This window comes from Dama dama, chromosome 7, assembly GCF_033118175.1.
Source record: "Dama dama isolate Ldn47 chromosome 7, ASM3311817v1, whole genome shotgun sequence".
Lineage (NCBI taxonomy): Eukaryota > Metazoa > Chordata > Mammalia > Artiodactyla > Cervidae > Dama > Dama dama.
The window spans coordinates 30,899,890-30,912,813 of NC_083687.1; the positions used below are offsets into that span (position 1 = coordinate 30,899,890).

Consider the following 12,924-nt stretch of genomic DNA (forward strand, 5'->3'; position numbering starts at 1 on the left):
TTCCAGTCCTCCCTCCGCGTTCCCTCCCCAGGCAGGCGAGTAGCCTCGCTGCTGGACCCACGGAGCCGCTCTGGGTTCCACCTCCGTCTTCTCCATCCAACAACTCCTGTCGCGCTGAGGTGGCTCCCGGCCTTCACCCCCTCCCCTCCCCGCCCCTCCGCTGTCTGACCCTGGCTTCTCCTTTCTCTCCCACCCGTCTCGTCCTCCTCCTGGTCCTCGGCTTCTGCCTCTCCCGTCTCACCCTGACCAGGGCTGCTTCTCTTTGTGCAGCCGTCTTTCTCCACCTGCATCCCAGGCTCTCTGTCTCAGCGCCAGCTCCTCGGCCCCCTCGCCCCCTCCCCAGCTCCCAGTGGTCTGGTCCGCGGGTCCCCGCGCGCGTGTGTGCGGGTGCACAGGCGCCCCTCTCCCTTACCTCCGAGCCCCGCTCCCCCGCCGCCCGCCCCCCGGCGCGGTGGGCGGTCCAGGGCGGGGCCGGGATCCGGGGCGGCTCCCGGGGTTTGGGTTGTGGGAGGTGCCCTCTCCCCGGTCTCCCCCTCTTCCCCCCGCCCTGTCTCCTCCCGCACCCTCCTTCTTCCCTCCGCCCGGGAGCTTTCCCGGTCCCCGGCGCCGCCTCCTTCCCTCCCGGCTCCCCGCTCCCGCGGCCGCCGCCGCCCCAGGGAAGGAGAGACGGGGGTGGGGTTTGGGGGAGGTGAGACCTGAGGGAGAGACCCTGGCCGGGCTGGAGAGCGGATTCGCGGGGAGGAGGGTCGGGAGGAGGGAAAGGTGGAGCAAGGGAGGAGGGGGGGAGCCGGGAGGAGCGGCCGGGCCTGGGGCCTTGAGGCCCGGGAGAGCCGGGGAGCCGGGCCGGCGCGCCGAGGTAAGAGCCAGGGCCCGGGGGAGGCCGGGCTTGGAGAGGGGCGCGCGGGGAAGGAACGAGCCGGGGACCGGGGGGCCGGAGGAGAGGAGGAGCGGCGGGGAAGGGAACCGGGAGCCGCGAGGCGGCCGATCCGGGGAGCGCGGGGCAGCCGGGCTCGGGCGAGCCACCGGGGCCCGGGGAGAGGAGGTGGTGAGAGGTGGAGTCCCGGGAGGGTGGGGGGGCCGAGGGAGGCAGGAGGAGGGTGGGGACAGGCTCTCTCTCCTCCTCTCCCCCCACCCCGCGCCGGGCTCCGCCCCCGCCTCCTCCGCGGGGCGCTCTCCCGGTCCCGGGGCTGAGCCGGGTCGGAGCCCGCGAGGCGACCGGAGGGAGGCCAGGCCGCCTCCCGGGTCCGATCCTCACGGCCGCCTCTCACTCAGATGCTGCTGTTGCTGCTGCTGGCGCCGCTCTTTCTCCGCCCCCCGGGCGCGGGCGGGGCGCAGACCCCCAACGCCACCTCTGAAGGTGCACCCTTCTCCGGCGACCTCGGGCACCCCGCCACCCCACTTCCCCTTTCCTTGCATCCCCTCTACTCTCCCCTACACGGCATCGGGGCCTGGCAACCCCGTCTGCTCAGCCCCACTTTACTACTCCTGACCTCCTTTCCCTCACCCTTCATTATTAGCCAGCACCCCTTTTCTCTGCCCCTTATTACTACACTAGGCCACCTTTTGTGACCCGCATTGTTTCCTAAACCCCCACCCCTCTTTCCTGGGCCCACATTGCTACCTCAGTTCCGCTTTTTCCTTGGTCCCACATTGCTGCCCAGGTGGCCTTGGAAGACACCCTTCTCCTTCTCCTCTCATCTTCATTCAACCAGATTCTCCTTTAGCCTTTACTTACCAAACTCATTTGCATACCATACCCTTTCATGATTTCTTACTTTTCTCCATTACCCCAACCAGCATCCTTCCCTTTCCACTTGTGGGCTCCCCGAATAGCCTTAACCCTGGCCCATTCCGCCGTGCCCTTTAGCCCAAGGCTCCCTACTCCTCCCCTCTCCCACCCTCCAGCACCTCATCCCAGCCCCTGTCCTCCACCTGCCCCCTAGACCCCGCCCTACGTTCCCCTGCCTCCGGCTGCTGACTCTGCCTTTTCCCCCCACCATCCTTCTCTTTCCCCCTCCCTATGGACTCACCCCTCAGGTTGCCAGATCATACACCCGCCCTGGGAAGGGGGCATCAGGTATAGGGGCCTGACTCGGGACCAGGTGAAGGCTATCAACTTCCTGCCCGTGGACTATGAGATTGAGTATGTGTGCCGGGGGGAGCGCGAGGTGGTGGGGCCCAAGGTGCGCAAGTGCCTGGCCAACGGCTCCTGGACAGATATGGACACGCCCAGCCGCTGTGGTGAGTAACCTCTCAAAGCCCCTCCCCCTTTCCAGCCAATTCTTCCTGCCTCAAACTTGGCATCACTGCTGGCAAGTCAGCACTTTAAATCCAGTGTAACTAAATTCACAAGTACATTTATGGAATGACTCCTATGTAAGAGGTACTTTGCTGTGTGCAATTGCAGGCAGTAAAGTTAGCAGCCTGCAGGTTTCATTTCATCCTTCATTAGGCTACTGACCATTTGAGGAAATAACTTGGGTATTCATCTTGTGAGTTAGTCTATTGAGGATTACCAGTGGCAGTTTATGCAAAAACATTCTAAAGTGATTTCATCCCATTTTGGAATACCTGTCTCCAGTGGAGAGACCAGTACACACACTCCCCCCCGCCCCAATTAAAACCCAGTTTAACAGGAGTATAAGCCAACTATAATAAGGCAAATCTGATTGTGCATCTAAAGTTACATACATCTACACATCTCAAAGCCAGACAATCGCCCACTTTGAAGAGATCCCATTTTATGTGCTTATAGCTCCATCTTGGGTTCCTATGATGGAAATGCTGTTTCTTTTCTGAATGTAGATGCTTACAGGGTTAAGGGAGGACTGGAAACTAGAGAAGCTATCTTTTTAATACCTGATTTCCTGCAGAGTAAGATGCTGTGGACTCAAACTCAAAGCTGAGCCCCCTCCCTCTCTAAGGGGAAGGAGCCTTCTCCAACTTGCCTCTCTCTTTATTTTCCTGTCTCCACAGTCCGAATCTGCTCCAAGTCTTATTTGACCCTGGAAAATGGGAAGGTTTTCCTGACGGGTGGGGACCTCCCAGCTCTGGATGGAGCCCGGGTGGATTTCCGATGTGACCCCGACTTTCATCTGGTGGGCAGCTCCCGGAGCATCTGTAGTCAGGGCCAGTGGAGCACCCCCAAGCCCCACTGCCAGGGTGAGGGGAACAGCTGCCTGCATGCAGCAGATGAGGACGCTTGTCAGAGGATGGGAGCGGGGTGGGAATGGATGGTGGGGAAAACAGGGTGCTTTGGGGAGGCAGAAGTGAACGCTCCACTCTTTCCTCCATCCACTTGCCTCAGACTTCCTCCTGAAGTTCCCCATTTCCACTTTCTGCTGAGGGCTTCCTTCCTTTACCTTTCTCTTGTTAATATCTTCCCCATGCTTTCAACCCTTGGGTCTCACATTTTCTCCTTTCCTTTATGAATCTCACCCTCCATCACCCTTCTTAAGATTCAAATACTACAGTTTCCCCCAGCCTCAGTCCCTTTCTCTAAACTTAACATTTCCTATGCATGATCCTCTTCTAGACTTGATCTCTCTCCATTCATTATATGCCTGAATTATTGTAAAGACTCAGCAATAAACCATATGTCGTATTTAGAAAAATTAATAAGATTGAAAAGAATATCCAGGGTGGAAAATTATCAGGGTAAAAATGAAAAGACTTCAAAGTGGGGGCAGAATTGTCAGAACATTAAGGACAATCCAGGGATGGGGAAGGAAGAGGACAGTCTTTTTCTATACTTCCCAGACAACCCCCATCATTCCCCAAGGGAATCTGTCTTGTGTCCATCACCTGTTTCTCCATCTGGCTCTGCAAACTTCCCACTTTCCTGGGCTCCCAGATTCTCCCTCTGCAATCTTCTCTCCTGGGATGCAGGCATACCTCAGGCTTCCTCTACCTTTGTAGACCCTCTGCCTATTGAGATGCTTGGCCCTGGCTTTCCTCACTTAAATTATTCTGTTTGTGGTTTACCACTCCATTCTGGGAAGTGGGAGTCCCATCCAGGGATGAATTAACTATGATGCTAACGAAATTTAAGCTCCAGGGTTCCTTACTTGTGCAGGCCTCTTCTTGTGCCCGAAAAGAAAAACGTAGAGGGTTTAATAATGTGTTCACGTGGTCACAGGGTTTTGTAAAAATTGCCAAAGATATTTTAACAGCAGTAGCTTCAAGTCAATCGCATTTGTAATTTTTTTTTCTCTTAAAGAGAGACCCCCACATTTTATAATATTTAGGCTCCACAAAACCAGGATCTGCCCTTGTCTTAGCTGTTGGCACTCCTGTCTCAAAAATTCTGTTGTCCTTTGAAAAATGAAAGAAGAAAACCACAAATCCTGACCCACAGCCCCACTTGCTCTTATTCCCAGGCACCCTCCCCTCAGAAACGCAGGCTTCTGCTCCCCTCCCGGTCTTCTTCGGCATGGACAGGTGTGGGAGGGGGCTGGGGATCAGGCCTGGGAAGCTGGGCGCCACTGGTAACTCTTCTCTGATCCCCGTCTTTCCTGCTGCCAGTGAATCGAACGCCACACTCAGGTGAGATCAGAAACCCTCATCGCGTGCACTGCAATCCTCTTACCCCTCACTCTTCACCCTCCACCTTCAGGGATTCTGCCCCTTAGGTTGTGGGTTCTCATCCTCCCCATTCCTCCCCCACCTTCCCCCACTCACCCCAGTCCCCAGTAGGCGGCCGGCCCCTTCTTTCCCTACCTGTTTCCAGCCTCCAGTCCCGGTTTTCTGCGAGGCTGCGGTCCCTCCCATCTCCCTGCCTGGCTGCACCCCCCTCGGCTCCGCCTCCTCCAGACTCCGCTTCTGCCAAATGGCAGAGCCCCAGCAGGGGGCGGCAGAGTGCTGGGAGACCCGGAGCGTCCAGCTCGCCTACCCCGGTGGGGTTCCTTCCGACCTTCTCTGGAACCCTTCCCTGCCTGCCCCCTTCCTAGGATGTCACCTGCTGACTCCATCAGCCCCGTCCACCCATCTCACCCACCGCCGGGCCTCACTCTCCCTTACCTTCAGCGCCTCCCCACATCCTTCCCTTCCCTACGCCCGTTCCCTTTTCTTTCATCTCAGTTCCTTCTCCCACCACCCTTTCTCTGTCCAGACTCTGTCCAACCAGCTCCGAGTTCCCTTCCTCTGTCCCCATCATCCGCACCCCCCCACCTCCACGCCCTTTACCCCAGCCTTCCCTCTTCCCCGCCCAGCTCTCCCTTTCTCTCCACAACCGTTCCCATCGCCCTCTTCCCCCACCCCTCAGCCCTTCACCCCGTCTATTCACACCCCCATGAAGACGCTCAGGCGCCAGCCCCTTTTCTCTCGAGTCCCTCTCTGGTCCTCGCCTCTCCATCCCTCGCCCCTCAGAGCTTCAGCCTCCCGCGGTTCCCTCCGCCCACCCCGCCCTCCTGGCACACCCCTTCCCCTCTTTCCTCCTCCCCGAACGTTCCCTTAGGTTGGGACCCTCGCCTTCCCCGTCCGTCCCTTTCACCCTGGGGGTCGCGGCCGCCCTCCCCTCCTCTCCCCTCAGACGGTGGTTCCCTCAGCCGCTCTCGCCTCCGTCCCCGCCCCCTCCCTCCCCAGCCCGGCCCCCCCACCCCCTCCCCGCCGCCGCGCGCCGCCCGTGACGTCAGAGCCCCCTCCCAGCCCTGCCTCTCCCTCCTCCTCCTCCCCTCGGTCGGTCAGTCAGTCCGCGAGGAGAGTCCGCGGTGGCGGCGGCGGTGGCGGGAGCCAGAGCCGTGAGGGCCGTAGGAAGCCAACCTTCCCTGCTTTCCCGAGACCCTATCTCCCTCCTCCGCACAAAACCAGGGATGGAGGCGCCTCCCCGACAGCCCCTCAGCAGCCCTCCCCAGGAAAAGTGTCCCCCCTGAGCTCGTCCTCCTCCCCAAGCAGCTCCCGCCCCCTCCCCCCGCCCGCCCCCTGCCATGGGTCCGGGGGCCCCCTCTCCCGGGGTGGGGTGGCCACTGCTGCTCCTGGTGGTGCTGGGGGTGGCGGGGGTGACTCCGGTGCGGGCCTCCCACTCCCCTCATCTCCCGCGGCCTCACCCGCGGGTCCCCCCGCACCCCTCCTCAGAACGGCGCGCTGTGTACATCGGGGCGCTGTTTCCCATGAGCGGGGGCTGGCCGGGGGGCCAGGCCTGCCAGCCCGCGGTGGAGATGGCGCTGGAGGACGTGAATAGCCGCAGGGACATCCTGCCGGACTATGAGCTCAAGCTCATCCACCACGACAGCAAGGTAGCCCCGGAGAGGGGAGTGGGTAGGTGGGGTGGTGGGGGCTGGGGGGGCAGGGGGCCTGCTGCACGTGCCTTAGTCTGAGTAGCTTCTGCGATTGCCAGGCAGACCCCTCCCATGTGTGACTAGCTGAAGATAGGCGGGGGATGTGGGAGCTTGGGGAGAGTGACAGAGGCTGGAGGTTCAAGATGAGGGTCTAGGGGTTCGAGGTGGTTAATCACGCTGCAAGGCAGACCCTTCTGTTCTCCGAGACCCCTGGAAGTGCCTAGGTCGGGGGTAGCTGGAGAAACTGGTGATGGCTTTAGGGAACAAGCCGATCTGGCTCCTCCGGGGAGTAAACTAACCCTGGGGTGGGTTGGGGGATGGAGGGAACGGAGCTGGATCAGGGGTTTACATTTACCATGGTAACAAGGTAAATCTTGGCAGCAGGTTGGAGCGGAAGGAATAGGGACCCAATCAGGAAAATTTTGAGGGACTTGAGTGCTCTAGTTTATTTTTCACAACAAACAGCACGGAAGCTTGGGTCCCCACCTGACTCTTTCTCATCCCTTCATCTGCAACCCTGTTGTGGATTCCTGGATTGTGGAATTGTTTTGTGGTCTGTTGTAGTCGGGAAGGCTAATGGTCAAGAGATGGGCAGAGGTGCTAGGAAAATGAATGGGATTAGAGGTCCACACAGGAGCCCCCACAAGAGCATGGGGATGGCAAGAAGTCAGAATGCAGGGAAGAGAAAGAACAGGAAAGAATGGCAGTGGGGGAGGAGGGCCAGCAAGAGGAGTGGTGACAGCCTGAGACCCTGGGGTGTCTTGGGGAACTTGGCTCTTGAGTTTGCCTTCCCTGAGCATTGCGGCCTTTTAAGATGTGAGAAGGGAAATGGAATGTAGGGTTAGGGAGAGGGGAAATTGGGAGAGGGGGAAAGGTCCAGGGGTAGTAGGGGATAGTGCTGTAAGATTCCTTTCCCACCCCAACCTCCACATGAATGACTAGGAGTATGGGGGAGGATGTAGCCCAGGCAGCAAGGCAATTTGGGATCTCAAATCTATCATCTCTCCCAGAAGGCCCCAGAGACTTAAGGGTTTGGGGGAGAGTGAAAGAGCATAGGGGTGGGTGAGCACCTGGTGATCTTACACCTGGGGTGGACTGGGCATTTATAGTCATTCTTTGGAACAGCAGTGTACACCTAGAAATACCTGTGTGAGGGAGGAGGGAGCAGGGGTGGAGTTGAAGATGGGATGCTTGAGGAGGAGAGGGTACAAGGACTCTTCTGGAACTTTGAATCTCTTCTGACACTTTAACAGTGATTCTCAAACTTCAGTGTACCTAAGCCTCACCAGAGAAGTTTGTTATGAATCCAGATTCTAACTCCTCAGTCAGGGATGAGTTCCAAGGGTCTGCATTTTCACCAATAAAAATCTTATTTGGCTAACCCCAGGATGTCTATAGGAAGGGTAGCAGGACACAGGAAAAGAACTAGTTAGTGTAGGAGAGGCAAGAGGAGAAAGAGGATCGGATTCCATGGAGGAGTCAGTTTAGAAGAGTGGTAATTGGCTATGGGAATGGGAATCTGGGGAGAGGGACAGAGAGGGATGGGTGCAGGCTTTGGGATAAGGGATCGTGGGGAGCTAGGGGAGCCCTGGGTGTGAGCTCCAACTCATCCACCATGACAGGTGATTCCCTGGAGGTGTTGGGGAGCAGATGGGGACCTGAGAGAAGGGAGATGGAGGAGAAAATAGCAGAGGCGGCGAGGGGGAGATGAAAAGGCAGACAAACTGGAATGTGTGGTTTCCTGCCCGCAAATCCGGATCCTTGCTCCTTGGGAGAGAGAGGAGAGGAGAGAGGGGAAGACAGATCTGGTCTGTTGGGGAGAGGGTGAGAATCATGTGGCCAAGGGAGTGTGCAGTGATGGATAGAGTGTGGAAGGGGGAAGGAGTGCAAGAGAAGGTAGGGAAGGAAATAGGAAACAGAAGGAAAGACATTAGGGTCCTGTACATTGCCCTGTTTGTCTGTATCTTATGTGTTCTTATATGTCCTCATGGTTCCTAATAACCTCCCCTCAGACAAGAAAGGGAGGACCACTGAGAACCCTTGGGAGAAGCTGGGGGCAGGATCTGGAGTGATAGATGCAGGAAGCTGGGATGTGAGGATGGTAAAGATACACAAAGATGCCCAAGTGGCAGGGATGCAGAACCTTCAAAACATGCAGTTGAGCATGCACTGAGCACTGCCCTTAGCAGGGGTAGGCCTGGGTGGGCAGCAGGGAGTTGGTTCTATGGGCCAGCCTCCCCTGACTCCCCCTTCTCCAACTTCCCACAGTGTCCCAAATGTCAGGCCTCAGTGGGAAGTGAGCAGGCCCTAGGGGGCCTTCTTTATTTCCTTCTACTTGCCCTGCCCTCCATCACCCTCCCCAGTCCACTGTACTGCCTGTCTGTCCCCTCTGCCCTGGCTCCCCACTGGCTTCCATTTCTTCCCCCCTTCCTTTGGGGCTCCAGCAGCTTCTGAAATGTCATATTTCAGCAGGAGGGGAACAGGCAGTGGGAGCCCCACGGCTGGCTGTTCCTCCCCCCACTTCCCCTCTGCCCCTGCCCCTTGAGCTCTCTGCATTGTTTACTTTCCCAGCTTTGTCCCTCTCTTGTAGGCACCCCTAAAAGCATCTGGTTTCTCAAGCATCCCATTCTATTTATTCTCCCCAGCTCTTCCCTCATCCTTGTTTCTCCCCACCCCCTTCCGTCCCTGAATGTCTTTTTTCCCAACGCACCCGCCAAATGTCAGAGCCCAGCAGGAGGGTATGAATCCGCTGAGCCAGGACCCCCTGGGGGTCTGTCCCTGTTCTCTCCTGTTTGTGTGTCTCTAGCCCTGAAAAGAGAAGAGGGAGGGAAAAAAAAAATAGCAGGTGGGAGAGGGAGTTTGCAGAGGTGAGGGAGGACTTTTCATAATATGGCTTTCAAGAGGCTGTCTGGGGACTTAGGGAAAAATTTATTCATATTCCTGCAGTCTATTTTACTCACAGGTGTTTGGAGCATAGAAACCTAAGGAAAAGAGGAGGGAGGGGTCATTGAGGGAAGGTGGGCTAGGGAGTGTCTGAGGATGCGCTGAGAAGAGGGAAGGCAGTGTTTGCATGCACACTGGCAGAGGGCATGCAGGAGAGGGTGTGGGTAAGGTGCCAGGTGGGAGGCAGAGAAGGATGTTTCACGAATGAGGGGAAAGGAGACTCAGGAAAGAGAAGAAACGGGGATAATGAGAAAAGAGATTCAGCAGGGGGATGGGTAACTAGGCAAGTGACTAGGTTGTTGGGGAAAAGAAGAGAGTAGGAGTTGCAGGGAGGGGAGGAGCCCTGGGGAGCCTCCCATCATCCCCTCCATCCTCACCCTCATGCAGTGTGACCCGGGCCAAGCCACCAAATACCTGTATGAGCTGCTCTACAATGACCCCATCAAGATCATCCTTATGCCTGGCTGCAGCTCCGTCTCCACGCTCGTGGCTGAGGCTGCTAGGATGTGGAACCTCATTGTGGTATGCGGGGCCCTGAGGGCCAGAGGTGGGGCTGTCCCCTCTGGGGCCGTTTAAGAAAGAGGGGGGTGTATTGAGGACCACAGTGGCCATGCTTCCAAGATCAGAGTCCTTTGGAGACTTGAGCTAGTTGGCCTGCTAGCAGCAGTGGTCTGACAGGGCTGCAGCTGACCTGCTTACCATCAGAAGGAATGGAAGGCAGATGAGTGAAAGGGTACCCTGAGGGAGGGGGCTTTTGAGAATCACTTTTCCTTGGGCAGAAGTAGGGAGGCTTGGCGAGAGTGAGCGAGAGAAGCCCAGAGGCAGGGAAGGGTGGAAGGAGCTCTCTTAGTGAGGCTGCCAGGAACACACTGGGACAGAAGGCTGTCCCTCCTCTTGTAGCTTTCCTACGGCTCCAGCTCACCAGCCCTGTCGAACCGACAACGCTTTCCTACATTCTTCCGAACTCACCCGTCAGCCACACTCCACAATCCCACCCGGGTGAAACTCTTCGAGAAGTGGGGCTGGAAGAAGATCGCCACCATCCAGCAGACCACCGAGGTCTTCACCTCGGTGAGGATGGATGGGGTGATGGGGGCCTGGGCTCAAATCCCAGCCCAGAGGGATGCGACATGGGATTCCTTTTGCCAAGGGGCGAAGACCTTGGTTCTTTATCAAGAGAGGACACATTCTGAGTGGGTTAAGTGCATGTTCTTCCTGTAACCAGAGGAGTGAACCAGCTGAGTTTTCAGGACCCTTTCCAACTTTTTGATTTTAGGATCTTTAATTTTCCCCTGCTTTGATGCTCTATCCCCCAGACAGATAGACTCCAAGCAACCCAGTTCTATTAAAGTAGGTTCATTTTAAAATTGAAGTAAGATAAGGGAGAGAATATGAAACTAGAACCTGGGGAGGTAGTAGATTCCAGAGGCACTCCAGGGGAGGTGGTGGGCGTGTGTGATGGGAAGAGAGGGAATAGAGAGAGAGCTGGGGGGAGGGAGAGAAGAGAGAGGCAGACAGACACATGCATGCACATGGTTGGTAATTGACGCGGAGGTGCAGACGTGCAAGGAGAGGAGGAGGGGGAAAGGGGAGACTTGAGGGGGGTAGAAAGGAAATACCTGGCTCTTTACCCCGAAGAAGACAGTCTGCTCCCTCTCTTTAATTCTATTCTTTGGGTCCTCTATTCACTTTTGTGTTTGGTGACTCTTTAATCCTCCCCCAACCTTCTCAGTGACTCAGGACATTCTCTGATCCTTTTGTCTGTCTGCCCACTTGCCTCTTGAGGTTGACATCATCCTGCCTAGACCAGACCCTGCCTTGTCTTTTCCTGGTTCTTCTGTTTTCCTTTCCCCATTTTTTGCTGTCAGGCAGGAGTCGGGTGATGGGGGTGACTTAACTGGATGCAGAGCCTCAGGAGGGATTCACTAAGCACCTTCCCGTAGGAAGCCATGTCCTAAGACACCAGAAGCTCTCCTTCAAACTCTCCCCACTGGGGAAAGAGCTGTTGGAGGGAGGTTCAGAATCACTCTTCCTTTGTTCTGAGTATGTGGTCCCCAGGTGACACCTCCAGGCTTTACTCCATTGTGCACCCTGTGCTTTCTCTATTTGATCCTCATCCCCTCCCAAGACTCTGGACGACCTGGAGGAACGGGTGAAGGAGGCTGGAATCGAGATTACCTTCCGTCAGAGTTTCTTCTCGGATCCAGCTGTGCCCGTCAAAAACCTTAAGGTGGGATGGTGGGGGCTGGTGGGCTCAGTCTGCAAGGGTCTGGGTGAGGGGGAACAGTGGTGGGTGGGAAAAGAGGCAGGCAGGGACAGGTTGGATATTTTTTTTTGGTGTTGAAATATAATTGACACACAATGCTGTATAAATTTAAGAAGTGCAGTGTGTTGATTTGGTACATTAATCTATTGCAGTTTGATTACCATCGTAGCGTTAGCTAACACCTGCCTCAAGTCACATAATTTTGATTCTTCGAGGCAGAAGCATCTCCCGGGGAAGGTTAGCTTCATCCTGTAGTTGACATTTATCCACTACTCATCGAACAGAACCCTACACTGAGCGCCTTGGGACAGGAAGTCAAATCCGTGAAAGTGCTTGCCTTGGCCCCTTCCTGCATCCCTCAGGAGCTCTGTTCTCTCTCCATTCCATAGCGCCAGGATGCCCGGATCATCGTGGGACTTTTCTACGAGACTGAAGCCCGGAAAGTTTTTTGTGAGGTGGAGTTGGAATCTGAGAAAGGAGGGGCGCTGGGTGGGCTCTTTGCCTTGGGTGTCTCCTGGGCTCTCCTCTCTGCCTCTCTGAGCAAATGATTAGAGGATAGGATTAATATGAAATTCCTGTCTGTAGGCTCTGACTCCACGTCTTGGCCTCTCACACACATGACACTCTCCAGGTCTCATTTTCCTATCACTTTGTGTTTCCAGAGGAGACGGAAGAATCTCATCTTTCCTGTCTGGCTGGAAAAGGCCACTCAGAAATAGAGGCTGGGAGACACCTAGAAGGAGAAGTAGTCGAACCTTCCCTATTACCCCCAGACTTGTAGATTACTCTTTTCAATGCTCTGCTTTTCTCTGAATCTGAAGAGGCTGAATAGTGTTATGTGAGATAAGACAAATAAATGAAACGAAGACCCAGCCCCACTCCTCCTCTGCACTCAGGTGTACAAGGAGCGGCTCTTTGGGAAGAAGTACGTCTGGTTCCTCATCGGGTGGTATGCTGACAATTGGTTCAAGATCTATGACCCGTCCATCAACTGCACAGTGGATGAGATGACCGAGGCGGTGGAGGGCCACATCACCACTGAGATAGTCATGCTGAACCCAGCCAACACTCGCAGCATTTCCAACATGGTGAGTGTGTGAGGACTTAGAAGCTGGCCCTTGGGCAGGAGGAAGGGCCTGAGGGGGTCTCTTAGGTGAGGGGAGCAGGTATGGGGCTTGGAGGTTTAGGAGGGCAAGGGGCCTCTGCTCACCCTCAATTTGTGCATCATGTTTCCTATGGATTCCACCTCTGCTGTGACTTCCTTGGGCAGGAAAGAGGGAGTTAAGAGAGTGGTACGTTCAGTGGGCCCCTGATGAGTTGCAGGGCTGTTACCATGGAAACAAGGAGCAGTTGGCAAGAAGTCAAATGAGGGAGAGGTGTTAATGACAATATAGATGCTGCATCTGCAAGCACACCTTTATAGGAGCGCTGTTTCTGGGC

The 12,924-nt window shown here is 56.1% G+C and overlaps 1 protein-coding gene across 3 annotated transcripts in view; it reads left to right on the forward strand.

Annotated features, from left to right (window-relative positions):
• Nucleotides 1–589: 589 nt before the first annotated feature.
• GABBR1 (gamma-aminobutyric acid type B receptor subunit 1) overlaps nt 590–12,924 on the forward strand; it is a 29,275-nt gene continuing 16,940 nt past the window's right edge. The window contains exons 1-11 of one of the 3 annotated variants that reach the window (XM_061147294.1): nt 590–688; nt 1,273–1,357; nt 2,038–2,241; nt 2,977–3,162; nt 4,525–4,545; nt 6,073–6,233; nt 9,606–9,740; nt 10,119–10,289; nt 11,347–11,448; nt 11,874–11,939; nt 12,381–12,572. In XM_061147294.1, the coding sequence (XP_061003277.1) occupies nt 1,273–1,357; nt 2,038–2,241; nt 2,977–3,162; nt 4,525–4,545; nt 6,073–6,233; nt 9,606–9,740; nt 10,119–10,289; nt 11,347–11,448; nt 11,874–11,939; nt 12,381–12,572 (1,323 nt within the window). In that variant the 5' untranslated portion in view covers nt 590–688. The other 2 variants (XM_061147293.1, XM_061147295.1) reach the window with 2 other exon arrangements.